The sequence below is a fragment of the Oryzias latipes genome, chromosome 17 (assembly GCF_053564925.1).
Source record: "Oryzias latipes strain Hd-rR chromosome 17, Olatipes_Hd-rR_3.1".
In the NCBI taxonomy this organism is placed as follows: Eukaryota; Metazoa; Chordata; class Actinopteri; order Beloniformes; family Adrianichthyidae; genus Oryzias; species Oryzias latipes.
In genome coordinates, this window is record NC_136253.1 from 29947831 (window position 1) to 29972990 (window position 25160).

Consider the following 25160-nt stretch of genomic DNA (forward strand, 5'->3'; position numbering starts at 1 on the left):
GCGTAATGTCATGTTTTCTCCCAGTGGTTTTGCTCAACTGTCACACATAAACATTCTAAAATGTGCTTTGCATGTCATGATGGAAAATATGTCTCTGCTGAATCCAGCTTTACCTCTTCTTTGGCAGACAAAGAGCTTAGAAACCGTCAGGTTTCATGTTTCTCGTTTCTTCTATTATATTATCATCTGCTTTTTAACTGGCAGATGTCCTGTTATTCTGGAACCATTTGCCCTTTATTCTTTTTAGAAGACCTCCAGCCATCCATTTTCCAAACTCAGTCCTGTTTGGAGACAGTAGGTTGCTGGAGCCTATCCCAGCCACTGAAGGGTGAAGGCAAGAAGACCTGTAAGAAACGATCTAAGAAAAACATAAAAAGCAGCAAACGTTTTCATTAAAGACCCACTCTGATGAAAACTGTGTTTATGATATGATAATGAAGAACACATACATTAAGAAAATTAAGCTAAAAACTGGATTCCTGAGCATTTTTTCAATTGAAATCATTGTTAATCAGAAGCAGACAGAAAATGCAGTTTGAAAATATTGCATTTGTGATGTAGAAAATACTCTGCTCCAAGCTTTCAGCAACGGGGGAGGGGAATGGCGGAGGGGTTGCTCCGTGGCAATGGTCCCGCCCACAACTCAGAGGCAAATTCTTAATGAGCTACTGCCGCTCTGCAGAGACTATGTCCTAGAAACTAGAGTTTGTTTCTTTATTCTTTGCTTTAAAAAGCATAATCATAATTAAAAGACCACTGGGAATGCTTTTAAAACAGCTTAAAGACAGCAGTGAACTGATAATCATGTTTTTTTTTAATAAAGTTTTGTCTGTTTTCACTTTTAATGCTTCCTTATAGGTGTTGGTCTTTTTTTTCACTATAGTTTTGCTTACATCAGAGACAAATTTAGAATAATGACATGAAAGTTAGTGACTGCATGCGTGGAGTGAATGAAAATTACCACGAAGAGAACTTGCAACTGATAAAAGCTATTAGTTTCCAGTTCATTTCATGAAATAACACCCACACGATGACTTGGATTACTCCATAAATTCAGGTTTTAAGCGTTAGAAAATCTTTTTGTATTCCAAAGTGGTATATTCTGTTCATAGAGGACTCCATGAGGTTAATAGCCATAGGGCGTGAAATTATGCTCAGCAATAATAAAAAAAATAACTTTTATTGAGTCTCTATCTGTTCAGAAAGTGGTGATGTGTTATTTCACCCCAAAATCTTTCCTTTGCTTTAGCAATAAAAGAAGACATTGTAAATGAATATGCAATGAATGTCAAACAAATGAACACAGACAAATAAAAAATTTCCTCAGTTGAGTCTCTGAACATCGAGCAGCACAAATAAAAGTTAACTGAACCGACTGGAACAGATTGTTCAGTTTCCTTTCATCTCGTTTATAGTCATGGACAGCATGGCTCTCGAGTGTGATACGTCACAAAAGGGAACTGTTTATTTAGCAAAGAGGTGAACAATAGGCATTATAAGAAGTGGAAAGCATATGAAAGAGAGAGTCTGTCTTCTTTGTGCTGGTCTGTAAAGTGTAATTTGATCAGATTTCTGTCATCAGAGGCAGTAAAATTAGAGCTCTGCTGCCCTCTGTCTGTCTGTTACTAAATACTTTTTCTTAACTAAATGTGTGCATTTTTTTTATTTATAAGTGAAACTTATATGTAACATAATATGACAGCGTATTAGGGCCACCATAAAAGAACAATTATATATGAAATACTTTGTTAAATTAGGATAAAAAAGGTTAACACTTTACAAGAATAAACTTGTAAAATAATGACAGAAAATTCAACATTTTATGAGAATAAAATTGTAACTTTGTGGTTTAAAAAGTCGATATTTTTAAAGAAAAAAATTCATGCTTTTTTTCAAAAATTAAGTTATAACTTTAGGGGGGGAAAAGTAACATTTATATTTAAAAAAAGTAGCCTTAAGGGGTGTCAGTGAGATTCTTGAGCAGTACGATGTCTTACATCATAAATTAAACATGTTATGTTCCATTGTCTTTGTTGAAACATTTTAAAAGCTAATTATAAGAGTTTGTTGTTGAAAAAGCATAACTTTTTTTCTTTTTAACTTACGACTTTCTAAAACATAATGATACAAATTTTCTATAATAATTGTACGGCTTAATTGGCATAAATTTTGGACTTTTTTCTCATTTTACGACATTATTCTCATAACATTTTGACTTTTTTCTGATTTTACTATTTTATTCTTGTAACATTTTGTCTATTTTCATAATTGTACAGAATTGTATCTTTATACAATTTTGACATTTTTCTTATAATTTTACGACTTCATTCTTCTATATTCATGTATTTTTCATGAATGTTGGCCCTAATACTCTGTTTTAATGTTCAGAAAAAAATTTTAAAAATATATTGTATTCTGTTTTATTCTATAAAATGTACATCATTTATATCACCGGTATATTAATGCATGTCAAACAAAATATTAAAAGGTTTTTTTTCAATTATCATTGTGCAACAGGCTAAGACAAAACCAGTACAGAATATTACACAGACTACAATTCACTCCTTACCTTTTACAGAAAATTAACCCCCAGTTCCCCAATATATGCATCAAATGTAAAAAAAAAAAAAAAAAAAAAGACAGGAACCTACTATCATTGTTTCTGGCTGTGTCCGTTAGTATCTAAATTCTGGAAAAACGTTGCAAAAGAACTTACCTCAATACTACTCAAAACAATAAAACTAGATCCGGCCCTTTTCCATACCTCAGAAGAAACTTCCTGTAACTGCTGCACAGTTGATATTATTGAAAAAACTCTTGCTCCCAGCGAGACGATGTGTTCTTTTGCAGTGGATCAGAGAGAAACCTCCCAGAGTTACCCGATGGTACAAAGAAATGTTTCAGATTCCTTAAGGGGGGATGATGATGATTTTTTATCGGATTTGGCAACCCCTTCTTAACTTGATGACCTTATAGGTCTGCTACAAAAGGGATGCTCCTCCTTTGTCTTCTCAAGAAACTGATGGGGAGAGGTGAAGCAGTTTAGATCAGATGGAACATATGGTGGTAAGTGAGGTCCATGTCACTCAAAATCTTTCTCATTACTACAACCTGTGTAACTGATTGAGTTTACCCTGTGCTGACTGCTTTGTTATTTAAAAATTTAATAAAATACTGTAAAAAAATAAGTTTTTTCTTTTTCTTTTTAAGTAAAAAGAACATAAATTGTGTCTGAAACTAACTGAATGTTTGACAACTAGATATCTACTTAAGAAGCCTTTTCCAATCATTTTAATATGATTAAACGTGTAATTAAAAAAAACTCTGTAAATATTTATTCTAATTTGCATTCAGCTTCTGTAACACATAATTACTTTGGTTACAAAAACATTCACACTATTCAAATGATTATTTAAAAATCTCATCTTTAATTTACTATCCATTTAGCCTCATCATTTGCTTGTCATGTGCACGAGTGTGAATGTTACAACTCTGACCATCGGCCTCAAGCCTTTTAGAGTAATTGGGTCAATACTGGTTAGTGGTGTAAATGCACACCAGCGGAAAGGTCAAAACTTAATAAAGGACACTGGTATTGTGCAATGTCTCCAACTCAGTTGATGTCAGAAACCCTACTGACCTTTGAGATCTGATGCAAAAAAAGACAGGTGAATTCTTCAACAATCAGTGGTGCTGATAAGCTTCTGAGAACTTTTGGATCAGACTAAATTACTGATGTCACCGATATTACAAGTAAAGTACACTTAAAATGTCTTTCCCCTTTTTAAGCATCATAATATTCAATAAACCATTAGTGACATTACAAAAATATTTGTTTTTATACACATATACAAGTTTTCGATTTAGTCAGTGTTTAGTTTACATTTTCAAAAGCTTGAGAAGGTGTATTTTGTGTATATTCTGCAAGCGTTTAAAAAATCCCACTACAAAGATGAGGCAGAAAGCTGTTCCTTCCTCAGGAGTGGTTGGAATTTAAAAGTCAAATTTAAAAATATAATAATCTAACAACAGTGTACAATGTTTTTGTCAATAAAGTTTTTTTTGCAATTTGTTGTCCTGATGCTTTGAGGCATTTAAATTATACAACCAAAAATAGTAATGTATGGTCTCAGCCACCAGGGGGAGCTCACGGTTTGGTAAAGCGGTAACCGGGCACAGTTTGAAGGGACGGGGTTATGTTTATGTCCATTTCTTTTACCTCATGGCTTCACCTGGAGATACTCGTCGTGTCTTATCTAAGGAAGCCGGTCAGGCGGTGGATCGTTGCGGGCATGAAAAGCACGCTGAGTCCACGGATAACGATGTTCCATCCAGCCGCTGAAAGCCGACCTCTGGGGACTCTTCTCAAAGTTAACCCTTGCATGTACAGTATGTCTGCCTGATAGGCGATGAATAATGCCATGCCTGCTGTGTATGTGCGTGTGTGTATGCATTTGTGTGTGCGTCTTCGCCCGTGCGTACGTGCGTGTGAGAGAGAGAGAGAGAGAGAGAGAGAGAGAGAGAGAGCGAGACACAGAGAGAGAGAGAGAGAGAGACAGAGAGAGAGAGAGTCTAAAAGGGGACGCTTTAATTTGGTGGCAGAGAGGGGGCAGTTACGGCTATTTTTCTAAACTACCAAAGCCGTTGCGGATGAAATATAACATCTATTCCAGAGTTAGTCATTTATAATTGTAGAAATCCGACGACGGCAGGATCTTTGTCGCTAGAGAAGGTTTGCAGGGGCTGGAAACTGAACTGTTGACACTCCCACCCCCGAAAAGACTAGAATCCAGTTTCCGTCTTTTGGCTACTTCCTGGCCATTATTTTATTTACTAAATGCTGGTATCCCTCCGCAGGGTCAGAGAGTATTTTGAACAGAATGTAAAACGGTTTGCGCTCTGTTTTCTTGCATGTCGTGCTATCAACGTGTTTAAAATCTGACGGGTTTTTGAAGTGGCACCGTCCTGAGGAGTCACGAGGATTACTAGGTATTTGTTTGCTCAAGTTCTGTCAGTAGGTGGTGGATCTAGATTGTTAGGAGCCTGGAGGGGGATGTGGTTCGATGCCACTTATCATTAGATATGGCCATCGTTTTTAGACTACACCGAGGCGTCATCTTTCCCTTAATTTTGTCATAAATCGTGGGAATTTGGGGTTTTGCTCCGCGTGGCAGGCATAATGTTGTTTTTTGCAAACTAGTGTTTGCTTTCCCATATTTTTGGAGCCAGTTGTTACTGCGTGGCAGAGTGGTTACGAGAGTCTTCTAACTAGCCGCTTGGTCCCGCAGCTTGTCGCAGCTGAAGAAAATAGAACCAGTTGTTGCCAACCCAGCAGTCGGCATCCAACATTTGCTTTGCACAACGCTATACCTTTAAAAAGGATTGTGTTACATTGCTTTATTCCCGGGGCTCTTGCAGTGGCGTGTATTTCGGGGTTTCTTTGTGTGTCTGTGTTAATGATAAAAAAAAATTGCTGGCCATAGACTTGGGTGGCTAACGCCAACTAGCTATATAACCTGAACTCGTGCGACGACAGCTGTCATTGGAGAAAGGAAAGTGATCCCAACAAATGCGCCTGCCAGTGAAGCGGTTTTCTGTTGGATTTACATCAGCTGCTTTCCCGTCAAATGGGTAAAGTTTGGAATTACATTGCAACGCTGGAATACAATGCTATAGATGCGCTGTGCATTTTTGAGAAAGGCTGTGTTGTTTCATTGGAGAGAAGCTAGCTAGCCTTGTTAGCTTGCTAGCTAGCTGTGTGATAAAAGTGCGACGTTTTTATTCCCCAGTGTTTTTGGACATGAAGAGGATAATTCGCTGTCCATAGGGCCGGAAGGTAAGATAAAACCCTCACTTGCATTGTGTTTGTGTTGGCTATATTTACCCAGAATTCGCCTTTTCAAATGAGAGTCTGAGCCAACATTATCCTTCAGTCTGATGTTGGGGGAGGTTGTCGCCGCCTTGGCTTTCATGACTCAGACTGTTCAACGGAACGGAACATAAAACGGGACGGTTCATTATATTTTGCATAACGCCGACTTCGGAGGGCAAAAAATATATATATGGGCTTATTGTCGCGTTTATTTATTGCACAAGTCGGCCAATCGGCAGTTGTGTACAGCCGACATCAATTGTTAAAGGTAGACTGTAAACCAAAGCCTTGTATGTTGTGTAACGTATCATTCACTTTTTGTGAAGCATCGTTAGTTCCTCGAAACAGTTCCGCTGGATTGAACAGTCCGAACCTTTGTGTGTTGGACACCGATAAGTATTGGTGCTTTGATGATGATTAATACATATTTAGCGCCATCTTCCTAAAGTCGGTATTAACATCATGAGACATTATGTTTAGCATCTAACCCCAGCCTCCAGTTGCTGTGAGTTGCCAACTAACTACAGCCAGTGGTAACCTGTTTGCTTTGCGAGCCCCTTTAAGTCTCGCTAGTAGTAGTTGATGCCTTTGCCTTTGTACTGTATTGTTTGACGTAGGCATCAGCCTACTTTCAGTTTGACTAATTTTGACAATGCCTATGTTAGGTTCATCTGCCGCAGAAAAGGCGACATTGTTTAAAACAACACGCTAGCCCTCGCTAGCTTTTATGCAGCTGCTTTGTGCCCAAGCTTGGTTTGACAAAAGCTATCGGAAGGCATGTTTTCAATTGTACCCTGGTGGTCGTGACTGCTGCTTACCCAAGCCTTATATGACATGCACAGTCAGTTACATACATGTAATGTTACAAATCTCACAGATCTCCTCTTGTTTCCTCATTGAAAACCAGTGTGGCCCCATATATCCAGCAGAGCTTTTACTGACATGAAATAGAATTTTTTTTTCTTTCCATGTTAACCTTCTTTTGACAAGTGTTTCTAATGGATGTGACCGAGCAGACCTTGTAGTGGAGGCCAGAATTGACATAAATAAAGAAATTATTTAATCCTAGAGTGAATGAAGGGTTTTTGTTCCAGGAAATTACTAAAAACTGGGGTTTTTTGTAACCCATTTGGCCTCGAGCTGTTAAACATATCTACACAAACTATTACTTTTACTTCTACTGTTTTTTTTATTTTTATTTAACTGGAATCTTTTCTAACGCAGCTCTGATGAAAATACTAAATGGACACCTGCCAAAGCTACACAATTTTTTCCCATTAAAATAATTGTTTGCAAAATACCTTCAGGACCACAACAAAAAAGTGTGCCTTTTTACTTTAATAAAGCAAGAATATATACCTAAAATATTAAAATAGGTATATATAATTGCAGACAAGGATTGAATTCTTCTTTTTTTCTGTATGGTGACCATCATATAAAAACATGTTAGTTCTCATACTGTCACTTGGGAAGGAATCAGATCTTAAGGATGAAATCTGCTCATGTTGTTGCATCTTATTTAATTGACGAAATGTACTCTACGAATGATTGTATAATGGACACAGACCAATTTGAACCACAGGAAAAAAATCTTTAAACTTGACGTGTTTTAGTAAATGGCTTCCTTCTTGTTAGATTTCTTCTCTAGTGATCTTATATCCTTTCTTCCTGAATACTAGCGATGTGATAAGTAAAAAAAAGTCAATCAATGTCAACAAATGCCATCTGTAATAGAAAAGTAATGCTGTCATGCTGGCTGACAGGATTTTCAACATAATCAATGGGAGTTTGTATTTAGGAGCACAACCTAAAATTGTAGCATGTCATCTTCTGGTCTTTGCAGTTGAAGTATTGCACAAATTGCTTCCATAGTCATGTTCCCATCCATAGTTTGGCAAATAATTTGGCGTGTTATCCTTATATTTGAGCGCACCAGGCTGAAGTTGTTTTGATAGCTCTTACATCCATTGGTACAGGGATGTTGGACCCTTAGCCTTTCAGCTGTTGGTTGAGGGGTGACACTAATATTTAGCATGAAATTTCAGCTTTTGTGTAGAAAGTTTGCGCACACGGTATCATGAAATAAGTTTTGGCTGAGATGGACCATAGTGTTGAATGCAGGTGGATGGGAGCTTTGCAGATTGAGGGAAGTCTATGCTAGAGACAAAGTAATTTTTTATTTTGTTCTTGTTAGCACAACACAAAGATGCTGCATGATTTTGGCTGCAAGGAACTTTTCATAGAATCCATCCTCTTTGAGGTTTGGTGATAAAAATGAAACCTATGCAGCCACAGATTACCTACCTACCTTAATGTTGTTTTTCAAAATGCTTACATTGTCACATGTCATCATTTTCTAAGCTAAATGAATTATTGATGGTTTATGCCCACCATGTTACAACTACAGAATCTTTCATTTAATCCGCTCAGATATAACAGTGCTGTAGTTGTGCTACTACAACTGTTGAGTTCATTATTATAATGTTTACCTACTTCCCACCTCATAGCAGTTTCAGCTGTCTTAGAGAAGAATATCAGTGTCTAATTCACAGTCTTATCATGTCAAAAATATTGTTTGAAAAAAAATGCTTGGCAAAAAAAAAAAATTCAGAGTTTGGTGTAAAGTAACTGATACAAGATGTTTGGTAGATTATCAGGTAGAAAATAAAATCAGTATCAATATCATGATGTATTGGAGGCAAAGGAACCCTCTGGCCATACAGTAGTCCAAATGTAAAATGATATCTACTTAGCAACTGGGAGATACCCTTACTGAAGGCATTCTTTTCTTAATATTTGTATTATGAAGTCAAGCCAAAGGAATGAAGGATTGCTTTCAAAATCACATTGCCAAAACAAGCCCAGCGACCTGCTATACACCTCACGAAAACCTATGTTGCATGCCTTTAATTTATTCAAAAGAAACCTTTTGGCGTCGTGGAGTATAATTTTTGTCTTTTCTTGATCCAAGGTTTCTTAATTAAAAGAATAAAATTTGCAGCTTGATCTTTGTCATCAGACTAAGATTTTTAGTCTAATAGTTCAGCTGCATCTTCATTTTGTTGTGTGTGCAGGGCAAACTGTTTGGAATTTTGAAGCTCATTGCCAACTAATTGGAAGGTCCTAGGCTTAGTTTAGCACTATGTGGAGGGAACAAGATCTCCAGGTTATACCAGTGGTAGCAGTTAGAAAATTTGAGTAAAGCGGCGCTCCATGAATATCGCGCCACAAATCCTCATAATCAAACCGTTTTTCTTTCTGTTTCCTGCTAGCGTTTAGCTAAATGTTGTCATTCATTCCACCCATACATGCTGCCTTTGGTCTTACAGACTAGAAGAACAATGCAGATCTCCTGAAACCTGTAGCCTAACATTGGGCAGGTTCATTTTTTTCAATAATGGTACGCTCTAACAGCTTGAGGAAAAACTATCCCTTTATTCCAAATGATTACAGCCCATAATTATTGTATAACGAGGCTACTACTAAAAATTACAAAATTTGTCTGAATCAATGGATTAATGACCATATTGTATAACATGTATGGAACTATAAAAAAATCTTAGGAACAAGAAGTGCTTTTTTATCTCCCTTTTCCATTAAATTGAGAAGAAACTTTACCAGGCTCTTATTTTATTAAACCCAAAAGCCCAACTTTAAGTCATCGTATTGTTTAATGTTACTAGCTCCCTCAGAAGTGGTTTAACTTTTTAGTAGACTTCAATAAAAAAGGATTTCTTTTGTCAAATACTACGAAATTAGTTTCATTTGAAAAGGTTTAGGAACAAATTGCTCACTTGTCTGCAAATGTCAAGAACTTACTGGAGGTTTCAGCAGTTGTAAATGTTGAAAGTATCAGTATCATTAAAGATTTGTTCATCTGCATCATTTACAGCATCTCTGCACAAGTGAACTCACTAATAATTGTACAGAACTAAATTTAAGTTGGTAATGTCTAAATGCTGTCTTAAAATGCTCTTTAATACCTAAACTCAATGATTATTAATTGATAATAATGTCAACAACTTAAGTTTGCAAAAATATCCGTTGCGTTTGACAAAATGGGTTTTCTTTTTTTACTGCAAAAGTATCAGGATCTTGTTTATTTTGTTTGGTTTAAATTAAATGGGAACAAAGTAGATTTGCATAGGGAAAAGTGCTTTTTGAAGTGATTTCTGATAGTAAAGCACAACAGTTGCTGTTGACAAACCCTTTTTTAAAAATGTGCATCCATCATGCATGACATTTTTTCTCTTTTATAAAAAATATTTGAGTTGAAATGTTTAAATTTGAAGCTTTCTAATCAAATGATGTGTAGATTTTTGTATTTTTTTTCCGTTCTTGTAAGTATTTTTATGTGTATTCATTTTTAGAATGTCATCAGAGGATAAGTCTGTGGAACCCTCTGATCAGCTTCCCTCACCGCTGCCTAGCAGTGTAGGGGCCACATCCACAGGAAGCCCTGTCCACACAGACAAGAGACCCCGTGGCAGGCCACGCAAGGATGCTGTTGCCATCCTAGCCCAGACACCACCCCCATCCACATCTAAGAACAAAAAGAAGTAAGATTTTACCTCTATTTTACACAAACGGTTAATTTACTCGGTTATGGGTTTTTCCTCAAGTCCTCTCAATTAGTGTCGCTGCTAAACTGAAATGATGGAATTTATCAAGGATGTTGATCCTTTTTTGAGATGGGAGTTCTATAACTTCTAACATAAAAATCTGACAGATTGTACCAAGAAAGACAGCAGTGCGTCAAAACTCTTGGTAGGGGAGAGGCCAGTAAAACATTCATTAAACAGGCTTGCAGAATTGGCGACTATTGCTTTACTTTTTTGTCCATTTTTTTTTCTATCAAAAATGTTTTGGTTCAGGTGAACAATTCGAGAAATAATAGGTTTATTTCCCGTGTCACCAAAAGGAGTTTGATCCAAAGTCATATGATTATATTATATCATATAAAGTTTGCACAGTTGGCTTTAATTTAAAAGGATGATTTTTGGCACTGTGACCGTTGTTTTTGTCAATGAGTCGTAGTAGAATTTGCCATTGAGTTGTGTTGCCCTGGTGAGACCTCTGCACAGGATAAAATTACCTTTTTTGGCTTCTTAAAACACAAAATGTAAAAAAGAGTTGCCATGAGGATTAACTTTTAACCCTTTAAGACCACAGATAATATTAGCGACACCTAAATAACACGCACTCTTTGGCATACCGTAACTCTTCGGCCATTTATACAGCGAGAATATGCTGATTCTGATGCAAAGAAATTTAGCTTTTCGTGTCGGCTTTGCACCGATACGCATCACATTGTTAACTAAAGTGTTGCACATCAGCACAAAGCAGCTTTGCTCCACTTCAGAATTTGCTGTCATTACGTTGAATGTGTAAACAGTTGAGTTGCTCGTCGAAAGAATGTCAACACTGGAGCTAAAGGTCCGGTTTTACATTTTGTATGTGTATGGGCGCGTGCGCGCATGTGTTATGTATTTGTTAGTTTGTAAAGTGCGTGCCTTCCCAATGTTTTATCCATTTTAAAGAAGCAGATCGGTAACCGGGCTGCACGGGGGCCAGGGGTTAGCGCTCTTGCCTCACAGCAAAAAGGCCCCCGGTTCAAGTTCCATCTGGGGGACCTGAACCAGAACATCAATGGGGGACATTTCTGTGTGGAGTTTGCATGTTCTCCCCGTGCATGTGTGGGTTCTCTCCGGGGTCTCCGGCTTCCTCCCACTGTTCAAAAACATGCTTCATAGGTTAATTGGCAACTCTAAATTGTCCCTAGGTGTGTGATTGCGGCCCTGCGACAGACTGGCGAACTGTCCAGGGCGTACCCTGCCTTCGCCCACAAGTGGCCGGGATAGGCTCCGGCAGCCCCGTGACCCCAAGAGAAAAAAAAAGATTGGTAACCCTATGGCATTTTTGTTTTTTCTGTTTTTGCTTGTTTTGAGTTTTTAACAAAATGAAAATAACATTTGTGTGCAAAATATAGTTTGACTTGTTAGAAAGGTGATGGTGTATTGCACTTAGTTTGAGATGCATTGTTGTCACATATATACGTTGGTATAGCTGTATTTGGATTTATCAAAGTTGTACTTTTAAGACTGTATTTTTTTTTTCCGAATACTTTTCCGAATACACTTTTAACTTCTTAATTTTGTATTTGTCTTTGCAGTCCCGTCTTTAGGAAAAATTCTTGTTCTTCTGGGCTTGAGCAGAACCAGACAATCATGACAATCGTTGAAGTGCATGTACAATTGACATGAATTAGCTCATTTTGACGGAGAGAAAAGTGTATTTTTTCCCCGATATGACCAGCTGCTATTCTCTGCGTTAAAATCGGCTGATTTGTATTGATGCCATGAACGGTTGAGGAGTTGCGGTATGTCAAAGTGTGTTATTTAGGTGCTTCCTGTTACATTTCTACTGTTAAAGGGTTCAGCGTTAGTTTTGAGCTATGTAGACTTTGAGCTATGAAGACTTTATAACATAAATAAACCATAAAACCCCTAAAAGAATCACAACTGTGAGCTAATATTTTGGTAGGGGAACTCTACCAATTGGACAAATATTGACTTACAGTAACTTTACATGTATTTGATATATTTGTGGTTCTTTAATTGATTTTTCTTTCTTCTTTTTCTTAATTTTGCATTGGTCCGAATTTTTACTGTTTAAAAACCGTTTCATCAGATGAATGGATGTCTGGTTATTTGCTCTGAATACCTAATTGCTGCCGAATATACTGGATATTCTCCTTTTTGAGCAGCAGAATCCTCTCTAGGTTTTCCAGGCAGCTGAGTGCTGGCTGGAACTACTTACCACAACATTATTTTCACTTTTTTCTATCCCCTCCCCACTTTTCCTATGGTGGGACTGTGGGGAAGGAGTGAATTGTGCAACGTCGGTTGTTGAACACAAGTCCTAAATATTTGTGAGTAAAAAAAATACACAGCTAAATGGTTGCAGGCATTGCTACAGCCTTGTAGGAGACCTATTAAGGATGTTATTGGGCATTTACACGTGGATGTTACTTTTTGCATCCTTCACATCTACCCTCTAATGTTCCTGTGTAGAAAGTTTTTCCTTAAAACAAGAGTTTTTATTTTCCTTTTTTATATATTTTTTAAGTAATTTTTTTAGCATGTAAAAAACTATACAGACTTTATAAAGGTTAACAACCTCCACTCATATATTTGGGAAAAGAAATAGCATCTTTGACTAGTTCCTTCCTGGGCCTGTAATTTGACGTTTTTTTTGCATTCATTGTGTTGATTAAAGTAGATAAAGTCCAACATAGCAAAAGTGTTGCGTTAGTTTGTCGAACGTCATGTTTCTCATCCTGTAGATTAATTATTAGGGCAAATGTGAAACCAAACATTCGAAGGGTCTGTTTTGTCTGACTATGTGGGTGGCGAAGGCTCCAATGCTCCAGGGATAAATTTGTGGATTGGTCAACTGTATCTTTTTACTTGTTTATGTGGCAACTAATGCATTAGTCATAACTGCCCTTACAGGTAGATACAGGCTATCTGCAGGGCAAAAAAGGGTAAATCTGTACAATGCACATGCAGGTGGGTGTGATTATTCCATTAGAAGTCTTTTTTTTTCTTTTTTTTTAACCCAACCCTTTGGATTTTGGAACCTCTTGGATTAATTAACCTTTACAGAAATTATTTTATCTTTTTTTAAAACAGCTTCTCGATTAGTATTTATTATTTTGAAAAAAAACAGTGAAGGTGTAACATTTTTCAAACAAAACAAAAAAAAATTTCTTTATGGAAATTTTACAAATTAATCTATAATTTTGCAATAAAACAATCAACCGAAATCAGAACTTCTGCATAAAATTAATTCAAGAATTTTGCTGTTTAACTTGGCCTTAAGTTGAAGCATCTTCATTAACACTTTAAAATCAGCGCTATAGCAAGCAACATCTAAGTAGCACTCGCTTTTTGACGTAACGAAAAATCTTTGGCTGTTTACGCAATCACCGCGAATCAGCTGATTCTTTCGCGGAGAAAAGCAGCTCTTCTTGGCAGTTTTGCGCTGTTATGCAATACTACAGACAAAAATCTACTTTTTTCCCCCTCAAACAGCTGTGAATTACGTAAGCACTTCACTGCTGTACAGTGTTGCAAATCAACGCATGGTTTCTGCTGGAATTACTTTAATTGCGTCAACGAGTGAAGAGATATGGATGTCGAAAGAATAGAGCGTTAAAAGAGTTAATGGACTAAAAAAAATGTAAATATTATGAAAATGATCCCCTCTATATATAAAGGCCATTTTTATATCCACAGCTCAACACACCACTAATATGAAGGATATTTAGAAATAATATTAATTAATTGGAAATGATTTTACACCATTGTATTTTCACATTGTGACAGTTTATCAGGGAAAATACTTCTGCTTTCAAACATACAAGTTTCACTTTATCCACTTGTCTCATTTCACCAATGGTCAGTAATGCTTTATACTGGAACATATATGTATTACTCCTATGGAGCAGGCTATGGGGGCAGTGGGGGAGGGGAGGTGGTTGGCTCTATTGGCAATGTTACGCAGTGCTGGATCTGGGTGAAAGAACCCTCGCAATGGTGGGGGAGGGGGCATTTATGAGACGGTGGAGTACTAGAATAGTTAGAGTATAGCAATTGACACTGACCATTGACATATGCTTCTCCTCCAGTTCCTTTGTGCCTGCAGTCATCATTGAATCAGCTGAGAGACAGCTGCCTGGTCAAAAACAAAGTAATTTGCTGTTGTGTCTTACCCATTCACTTGGCAGGAGTTTGGCCTCTGCTATTACCTCAAGGGGTGGCATGGAGACATGACAGCAGTAAAAAAGAGTTACAGTCCCTGCAGTTTGTACAGCACATGGACAATTAACATTGTTACTAAATTGTGTTTTAAATATTATAATTCAGTTGTGCAATTTTCATCATTTATCAACTGCAAACCTTTTTATTACACATTCTTATTAAGAGCCTAGAGACCACCCTGGAATCTCTCAAAAACAAAATCTGTACCACAGGCCGTTTCTTCTTTTGTAATGTCTTTCTGGACCTTAACTGCATGTAATTGACAAGGTTTATTAAAGACTTCTGTTGGTGTTCTTGTGTTTAGTTTTATTCTCCATGGACAATATTTAAAGGGAGGGGTACATTTGGCTTGGAGCCATATGCGATTTTTCTCTCCAGTGACACTGAAAATTACCCCACCGCCCCACTCTCCTCCCTGACTTCGAGCCCTGTGTATCCTCCTGAGAACCACTGAGTTACGTCACTTTATTTATTTTTTTGGCTGAGTTTGCTTTCCCCCCTTTGCATGCCAACAGTAGATGTTGCCATTTAATTTTTATCCATGATAATTATTATCATGAAATCTTGCTTCCAAAATTAGGCTAACCTAGGATTTTACAGCAAAATGCTGACCGTGACCATTTTTGTTATTCTGTATAAATTAAAAGATGAGTATGAGTTGGTGTGGGCTGGCATCTGCATGAGTTTGCATGTGGGCACTTGGTTACAAATGTAGATGTGGTTGTTGTGCTGATGCCACACTTTCAGTTCTTTCACTCAGTTATTGTCTTGGGGTTATATAGTGCAATTCATTCTGTTGTATCATCAAACAAAATGTTTTTTTTCTTCTTTTCTTTAACATAAAAAAATATGCATTTAAAAACACTGAAAATACAGCTACAAGTCTATCATGTGCGGTCTAACTAACTATAGTATTTTCAGATTTCTTTGGTGTTGCATGATATGTACATTGATAGTGTTTGTATAGTTTTTTGTTTTACATCTTAGTTATAGGGTGTTAAAATATCAGTTTCCAGCTCATGGACAGGCCTTCTTGCAGTACAATTGTTGGACCGTGCTGTGCCAACATTGCCACAAGGGCTTTATTGCTCATCGTTTTTGGTTCCACCTCTAACTCTTTACCTTCAGTGCCCAAACACCGTTAACGCGTACATGGATGCAGTAGAAGGCGGCGTTTGCGCCTTTTTATTGGCCACGAGATCTGTCACAGAATGCCCTCACAGCATTACTATCCCGAGTCCAGAGGCTGGTGCCATGGCGGGCTGGCGGCCAGTGTCCAATGATGGCACAAAAGCTATCGCAGCTACCAAAAGAGTCGTACTTTAAGGCCACATGGATTCCGGCACGGCCAATCTGGTCTGCTGTGAGTGGGCTCTTAAAAATCATGGGGTTTTTCGGTCCATGTTTTTGCTGTAAACAAAGAAAACGATACCCTACACTCAGCGGATGCTTTTATCCAAAGCAGGTTATATTCTACAATTGGGGGTAATCTAAAGTTGGGTTTGTTGAAATCATGACATAATGATGGTCTAGCCTCAGATTTGAACTCTAGACCATTTAGTGAGCTGCAGTTGTCCCTATAACATGCATCTGAGTGTTTCTACAATGCCGTAATTTAAGTGTTTTTACTGTAGTTTTTCTTTTAGCTAAGTCTTTTAGCTGCTGTAGGGTGTTAGGATTTCTTAAAACAATGCCCTCTTTTTTTTCTTCTTTTTCCTGTGCATTTAATGAAATAATTCACATTTTTACACAATGCACTTATGTTGCAACATAAGTCACATCACATATTTTCACAAAACAAATGTATTCTTTAAATCACAAATCTCAAACCTTTTTTTCTTTGGTTTTCCAAGTGGATTTAGCACCCTAAATAAAACTATTTCCATATGTGGCAGGCTTTTTCTTTATGTACTTCTTTTAACTTTTCATTTTCTGTCTTTTTTTTCCTATTTCAGAGGTCGCACCAGAGGGAAAGTTGCTGTAGAAGAAGAAGACAGCATGGATGGGACAGAGATAACAGAGTCCACTGACCCTCCAGATACAGGTAAGATGTTGAGAAAACAGAAAATTAATTTCCTCTTCACACCTCCTGTCTGAGCTTGCATGTCCAGGTCAGAATGTGTCAGCCCTCTGAGGAGCTTTCAGCATAGTTAAACTGAGTCGTTTTTTTTCTGGGAGAACAGTGTATTAAAATGTTTTCTTCTTCTTATGGAACCCCATGATCAATCTCCAAGATTGACTTTGAAAGGGCTAAACCTGAACTGTGAAACTACATTAGATATGTATTATTTCCCTTCTGTTTTTTTTTTTTTTTTTTTGCTGGCTCTGAGATTGGCATTGAGGAGCAGTGGGAAACAGCCCAAGGCTAATGCCCTCTAAAAGCTTTTTAAAATCCCATCAGCCCCTCCAGGACCATTTTATGTGTTTTCTATGTGTATATCACATCATGCTACTGTGCCTCCCATTCCTCTATATCTTAGTGCAACATATTTTGACTCAGCATGCTTTAGATGGTTTGGAGTGTCAATTTAGTTGAGATTTTTTTTACCTCTTCTGTGAAGTTTAGGATTTCTTTTAATACATGGACTGTTTTTTCCTTTTTTCAACTACCGGTACTAAAGAAAAACATTAAACACACGCCCGGACTCAAACTTAAGCCGACTGCATTTGACGACCCTAGAGACTACCTATTTTTGATGAATTGAATTGAATCAAAAAATGATGTCACTACAATATTGTAGTTTTATTAGCAGAATATTTAGGGCTCCCACAAGTAAAATTAATGTCAGGTAGGGTTAGTTAGGTATTTATTATTGTCAATTATTAAGATGGCCTTTTTAATGCACATTAGTCTCATGGGTCTAAACCTGTTTCATCAACAGCCCATAAAAACCAATTATGTAGTTAATAATCTGGAACATTCTTCCCCCATGATTCCACATTTTGAATATGGGCAGGTATAAATGAAGGTCAGAGCAGGTTTACACGGCATCTTGTGTTGGCTAAGGTTGGGGTTCAGGTCAAACAGCACAAATGAACTGAAGTTATTGAATATTCGTAACAGGCTGACAGGAGTTTGTACTTGTGCTTTTGACTGAGCTAGAAGAGAGTGCAGCGATCAGCCGCAGTACTGAAATGTCTCGAAGACACCGCGTGTAATTTTTTGAATTAAGGCTACATGATAATAATTGTTTAAACTGAGCTTTGCTATTTGTTTAGGAACAATTTTCTTCAAGCGTTCGGTTGTGTTTTCTTTGTTGTGATGGAAAATCTAAATTTCTCATGTCAGGCGGTCAGCCTCCTTCTTTTCATCTTACACGTTATGAACGTTGTTTTTTTTTTAAATTATTGGAAACCATTAAATTCGAATCTTGAAAGCGCTTAGTTATGAATGGAAAATAACACCTATACAAACGATATTTTATTTGCATAGTCAAAAATGCTACAAAGATGACAAGAATCCACAACTGATTGAGCTGCAATCCTCACTAACTCACTAGAGTAGGCCTGCACAATATACCGCAAATTTATCGTTATCGCAATATCCAGCTCTGCAATATGCATATCGCAAAAGACGGCGAATATCGCAATAAATCGCAAACCCAAAATGTGTTGAAACAATCTTCTAGCAACTTGAAGCATTTAACGAATCAAAAGATCCCTTTATGCTTTGACCAATCAGCTCTCCTTAACCAGCTTGCTGTTGATTGGCTGACTCAAGTGATTTCACATCCTGATTGACTGAACACACCTGATTTTGGTTATCATTATCGAGCAGTCTAGGGAGAATTGGAAAACAGACAGGGTTGAGGCTCTTGAGGACCAGGGTTAGCCACCCTGACGTTTGTCCCCCATGTCGATGAGGGTCATTTGGAGTATAATTTTTAAACTGTTGCAATGAAATTGGATTGATGTTTTTGTTTATTTTTCTATTTGTTTATTTACCGCAAATTTATCGTTATCGCAATATTGATCACTAATATCGCATATCGCAAGTTTTCCTCATATCGTGCAGCCCTACACTAGAGGATTATGCTTGTTATGTCTTTACTAAGTGTACTTTTTTGTTGTTATCAGAAACACAAACCCAACAGGCAGAGACTATGGAAGTTCTGACCGCTGATTTGCCAGATGAAGACAAACCGTTTTCCCCTCTGGCCTTCAGTCCGTCAGTTGAAAGCTCAGATGGACCAACTGTCCCGCCAAGTGGAGGAATCAAAAGCAGGTCAGAAAAATGTATCCACCTTTTTTATCTGCAGAGGTTTAGTATTTAGAACCATTTGTTTTGCGTTTTATTTTTGTTTTATTTTATTACAATGTCATTAATGGACTAAAAGAACAACAATGAACTCTTACATGCAGCACTGTTTCTCCAGGCACCAGTTTAAACTATGGTCTATTTTCATCGTGTGTGTGTGGGTAAAGAAATCACAAATATTGTTGGAAACTGTCATGTTCTTTCTTAGTTGTACTAAATGGATGGATGGATGGATAGACCCTCAGAGAAGGAGGGTCTAAGGGCAGGGATGCCCAGTCTAGTTTAGTGTGTTTAGTTTATTTTACCAACCAGCTATTGTATTTTATAACTGATATTATGTTTTGTACAATTAGTGAAGCCCGTTGAGACAATGGTGTTGTAATATTGGGCGATATGAATAAAACTGAATTAAATTGATTTAAATAGATGGATTGATCAAACTTTAATTGATCCCACAACAGGCATATTGCTTTGTTACCAAAGTTTCGATTACCACCCGGCCTGCCCATGTGTCGAAGTTTCCTAGGGCAAGACACCAGACACACTGTGTATGGGTGAATAGGACAGTAACTGCATTTATATGGACAAAAGTGATCGGAATGAACGCCTCATCAGAATAAAAATGCGTCATGTAAACAGACCGTTCGGAATACTCTGCCCGCTTCAGACTAATTCGGATAAAAAAATTATTTCTGATTGAGATAGATGGGTTATGCCAATTGTTAATCCGATTGTGGTGCATATTCTGATCGTGGGTCACTACTGCGCTGGCTTTGCGTCATGAATAGATGGTGCGGCGCTCCAGAGACAGCTTTGGACCGGTTGCCTGCTCCACCCGTGTAAAGCATGTCTCTGAGCAGAGCAGCCTGACTCGTAGCTTCGTGTTTGCGAGCAGGGTGCTTTGTTTCGGAGGAGGCTTCGGACTGCAGTCCGTCCAGCCGCTCTGTGTAAGTGAGCTGCTGGATTTAGAACCGTGTCTCCCTGGAGGACCGTGTCTCAAGCAGAGGTGCAGCTCTGGAAAGGTTTGTTAGCTAACGGAGGCGGCTTTTGAATGGAGAAATGCCGCGAAGTCCTGAGAAACCGTGTAAACAATCATGTGAATTCATGTTTCCAATCGTGTCCAGACAAAATAAAGGCTGATGTTAGTCCCACATATTTACGTTAAGTTGCGATGCACATCGTGGCATTGACAGCAGGGATTTTAACTGCATCCACGCCTAAAAGTATTAGCCTAACCCTAACCCTTTTTCCGGCTCCGTTCCGCTAAGGAAAAAAGCACAAATTAAGAAAAATTATGAGCAAACAAGCACTTAATAATAATAATAATAACAAGAATAAAATCATGTTTAGAAGATAATCTGGCTCTGTGCGGCAGTTTTGTTTGTTTACAACAGAACTCAATATTCCTTCTTTTGCTGTCGTTTTCGGTATTTTGGAGAGTGCCGCGCATGTCCAAATGATTTGTTCCGACTGAAAGTGTGGCGTATGTAAACGTTTGTTATATTCAGATACGTTTTTTTCAGCGCCCATGTACACAGTTTAATTCTAATCCAATCTTTGATCCGATCAAAGATATTTTGGGCCTTCGAGGGAGATAGAAAAGGACTATACAAGTTATACACCATTTACCAGTACTGTGGCTCAAAATCTAAAAAAGTACAACTTTTTTTTTAAATAAAAAAATAATGTTCAATGTTATGACTATGCAAATGTTCAATTAATAGTCAGTTGTACTTTCATCCCTTAAGCTGCACCTTGATAGTCAACAATTCCAGTACCAATAGATGACGAGCACAGAAGTGAGAAAAACTTAGACTCTGGATTTGACCATCCCTTAAGGCATGGCTGCCCAACCCTGGTCCTTGAAAACACTGCCTGTTTTCCAGCTCTCCCATTCTTCCTTTCTGCTGACTCATTTCTGATCGACTAAACACACCTGATCTAGGTAATCATCTAGAAAGGCAAGGAGAGCTGGAAAACATGCAGAGGGGTAGTTAGCTCTTGAGGAGCAGGGTTGGTAAGTCCTGCTCTAAGTTAAGTGTGATTGGCAGTTTAAGTTGGGCTTCGAAAACATTTGGTAGTTCTCCAATCAGACCCTAAATGCCATTTCCATGTACCGGTAGGGTTTTGGACACCCTGACCAAGGAATCACACAAACTCTGTCAGTGATGGAGTGAAATATTCTTTCTTTGCAGTAACCAGATGCTCTATGTTCTAAACAATTTCAGCCAACACGTGTCCCAGTATCCGAGGTTATCTTTGAAACAGTCTGTTGGACATGAGGTTAAAATTAAAATGAGGCAACATCATAGATGGATCAAACGGTGGCGTTTTTACGGTCTGTGAGACCTCACATTTGCTGTGGTGTGTTTTTATTGGTCTGGTCACACATAAAAATACATTTTGTTAAAGGTTTTAGTAACTTTGGCCACAATCTGTAGGCTGGTACAGCTGCTGGTAAATGTCATTCACTATAGATATCTTCAGTTTTACACTCACTACTGTATAGGAGGCTGTGCCATAAAAACACATGACATTTCTGCTATTTATATTCATTACACGCCAACACTACTACAAATAGGTCTGTTATATAGTAACAAATATCTGTTTTATTGGATTTTATTTGCATTTATTGTCATTTTTTTGGGAAGTGGTGTGTCAGTGCTTGAGTTTTTAAAGCCTGTTTTCCACAGCTTTACTGTATGTTGCCACTTAAGATTTCTAAACAAAAAGACTTAATTCATGTTGAAGTCAATGGTGCTATGTTCAGTCACAGCAGGTATATATAATTAAACACCCTGCACCACCCATTTTCTTTGTTTCAGTGAGCGACTCTGTGCCTTTTGTTACTGCGGTGGCCATAGCCTTCTGGGTCAGGGAGATCTGAAAGTATTCAACACCACATTTCAAGATGAAAAATTCCTCCGCTGTAGAGGTGAAGGAGGCTCAACAAACGATAATGGTGATGGTGACACAACCACTCAGCCACAATTGGCCGAAGACATCGCCTCAGGACAGAAGGAAAAGAAGTAAGTGGGTTTTTCTGGTAACGGTGTCATTGATGCTTTGCTGTCAGAATTGGTCACATGACTAACATGATCTCTGATTAGTCACTTCTAGTGAATGAGCTGCACCAAATTAACTCTTAACTGATTGGCTCATTAAAGCTCTCAGGTTTTGTCTCAGGCCTTGATAAGGAAAATATCACAAAGACAATTTTTCTGTTTGTAAATGGTTTAGAGCAGTGTTTTTCAACCAGTGTGCCGCGGCACACTAGTGTGCCGTGAGAGATGGTCAAGTGTGCCGTGGGAAATTGCCCTCATTAACTGATCTAAAAACATTTTCCATCTCCATGATTTCAGCTCTCTGTTCATCCAAACAGGCCCTGATAAAACACTGAGGAGTTAGGAATATAAAAGATCATAAAATACTTTTTCTTTGCGTTTATTTTATTTTTTTAAAGACATTTTGATAAGGTACCGTGATTCAGCTGCACCTTCGGCTGTATTTTGGAAACGTCCCGTCCCTTTAACTGTCTCCACCAATCATTCTTGAAGGCTTAATCACATGTCATCAGTCTGACCAATCAGAAGTGGTTAAAGTCTTCACTTCCTTGTCCCGATTTAGCTCGTAAAGTCGCTCAGTTCTAAAAGAAAATAGCAGCTAAAGCTCGTCTTTAGCGGTGTAGCTTTCCACAGAATCCGGTATCAGACCGTGGAACAAGTGAACAAAACAATGAAGCTCCGAAAAGCAATCTCCGGCCGTTTTATGCACTACATCTCCCATGATGCATTGGGTTGTGAGAGTGACAGCGCATACGGAGATCTGTTGTTAAACGTCTTGAAACCAACGAACACACATCAAACTCTTTTTAAATCTTCTAACTTATCTTTTATTGCATCTTTTAGAAAAAAACAGCTGCAGTTTCCAGCTTTTTCTGTAACAATTATCTCAAAAATGCATGTGAGATTGCGGAGGGGCTGTAGATAAATACAGACTATGAGTTTCTCCTTTTTTTTTTTAATTTTTGGATGCTGGTGTGCCGAGGGATTTTTTTTAAGGTTAAAGTGTGCCGTGGCTCAGAAAAGGTTGAAAAACACTGGTTTAGAGCGATTCTGGTTTGTTCCTTCTATAAAAAACTAATAGTAAGTGATCCAGTCTAGTGAAATAACATTGCTTTTTGAGTCTTTTGGGCAATGTTTTGACTCCTGAAGGCAATTATCAAAAACCGGGGTTTTAATTTGTGTTTTATAGTAAAATTATTTTTCTGTGGTCTTTTTTTTTCTTTGTATTTTCTTGTGGGCGATGCTATGAAATTATGCATCCTCAATGTTTTATTAATATCTTCTAGTTATCAAAACTGGGATGGTAAAAATCTGTCAGATTTATTTTAAAAGGCAAATCCCCCTCAAAAAGGTAGGACAAGAGAACTTTTAAAACATGTTTCTGCACGGAAAAGTCTCCGGAATTAACCTGATTCTGGTAACCGTCGGTTACTTATTGTAATAAATGAACTTGGAAGATTTTCATCCTCAAAGAAATCGAACAAATTAGGCGATAGGTTCAGATGCTAGGTTATGGTTTAAATACATTAAAAGCTTTATTCTTTTCGTTGAAGTGAGAAACACTTATCAGGAAATCAAACCTTATTTTACAGTATTTTTCATTATTATTCTTGGGTCAAGAGAAAATATGGTATGGCTTACAAACCAAATTTGAGCATCCTTGTTTGATCTTTTCAAGTTGATTTGAAAACCAAACTACCAACATTTTGGAAGGTTTCATTGCCCAAAATTGAAAGATTTAACCATAATTTAGCATAAATAAATTGTTCTTACGCTTCATTTTTAATGGTAATGAATTCCCTGTTTTTGGTTTTGGTATATCTCCAAATAAATGTTGCTTCTGCATACTTTGTTATCAACCAATTTTTTTTTATTGCAACCCAGTTTATTTCACCTTAAATGATGTCAGTCAACGCGGATTATTTTTTTCTGCTTTCAGAAGCTTGAAGAGCATCTGAAGCTCTGAACGGTTGAAACTTAAATATGCTGTAAATGAATATATAGCTGAAGTTGACCGCACCTTTCCAAACCAGCACACTGTTGTTGTCTTCAGGCCAAGAAATATCAGATGAACTGTGCAGAAGAACCTTGTGTTTGTGTATGTACATGCTGTGCTTCCTTGGACATCTGTTTAATTTGTTTTGGAAACTAATTAAGTGTTACGCTGGATTCTCCGTATTGTCATGAGCAGTGATAGCACTAATTATAAGGCAGCATGCCATGCGGTAGCTGGTCTTGCTTTTATTTTTGTTGATGGTTCTTTGTCTGTGTGACTGGACATCCGTTGGGGCTTGTATGTATTTGTAACATGAAGCCAAAAACGAAGGAAGATTTTTTTTTTTTTTTTTTTGATGGAGCCCTTTGTGACCACACGTTAAATTGACTAACAGACTCACTCCGATGGAAATTTCGTTGTTTTTTAAAACGTGTCCTTGTGGCATTTTACTGCGGTTAAAAGGCATAGATAAAGAAAATCAAGCTTAAAATAGCATTTCTGAGTATTTCTCTATTCAAATTATAATGAATCAGGAGCAGACAAAAAAGTGCTGTCTGAAAAAGAGCTTTTTTGTGACGTAAAAAATACGCTGAGTGGGCCACAAGCTCCCTGCTCTACTCCATTCTGATGCATTCACTTGTAGACAACTAGATCCATGAACGTCTAGTTTTCCTCGTCCAAGCTGGCATCTGTCTCAGAATTGTGTGGCTGGATAGCTCCAATATTTCTTCCATTTTTGTTGTACTGGTAAATGTTGGTTGGGAGTGTGAGGGGCTGAAAGCTAGCGGGTGAAAGTGTTAAAGGGGATGGGTTGTTTCGCGCCAACAGCCTCACCCATAACCCAAATTTGTTTAAACTCCAGCCGCTCTGCAGAAACTATTTCCTAGTAAACAACACAGGTTTTTTGATTTTGGCTAAAATTCATAATTAAGACCACCGGGAACGTTTTTGAAATGGATGAAAATATAATCAGAGTGGGCCTTTAATTAAATGAATTTGGGGTTTTGATCTCATCTTCGTGCATGTTGTGAATGTAACATTACTAATGAAAGTGTTGACCTTATTTTTCTTCAGATTTCCCCACAAAATCCGTTTCCATTCATTCATTATTAGCGGAAAAAAAAAAATTTTGGTTACACATTTT

At 37.7% G+C, this 25160-nt stretch overlaps 1 protein-coding gene across 24 annotated transcripts in view; it reads left to right on the top strand.

Annotated features, from left to right (window-relative positions):
* The first annotated feature begins 4848 nt into the window (after window positions 1-4848).
* The window catches only part of kmt2cb (lysine (K)-specific methyltransferase 2Cb), a 67785-nt gene continuing 47473 nt past the window's right edge, over window positions 4849-25160 (top strand). For 17 of the 24 annotated variants that reach the window (XM_023965546.2, XM_023965550.2, XM_023965548.2 and 14 more), the window contains exons 1-6: window positions 5006-5631; window positions 5790-5836; window positions 10243-10431; window positions 16653-16741; window positions 18775-18922; window positions 21781-21984. In XM_023965546.2, coding sequence (XP_023821314.1) covers window positions 10244-10431; window positions 16653-16741; window positions 18775-18922; window positions 21781-21984 — 629 coding nt within the window. In that variant the 5' untranslated portion in view covers window positions 5006-5631; window positions 5790-5836; window position 10243. The other 7 variants (XM_023965547.2, XM_078935235.1, XM_078935237.1 and 4 more) reach the window with 5 other exon arrangements.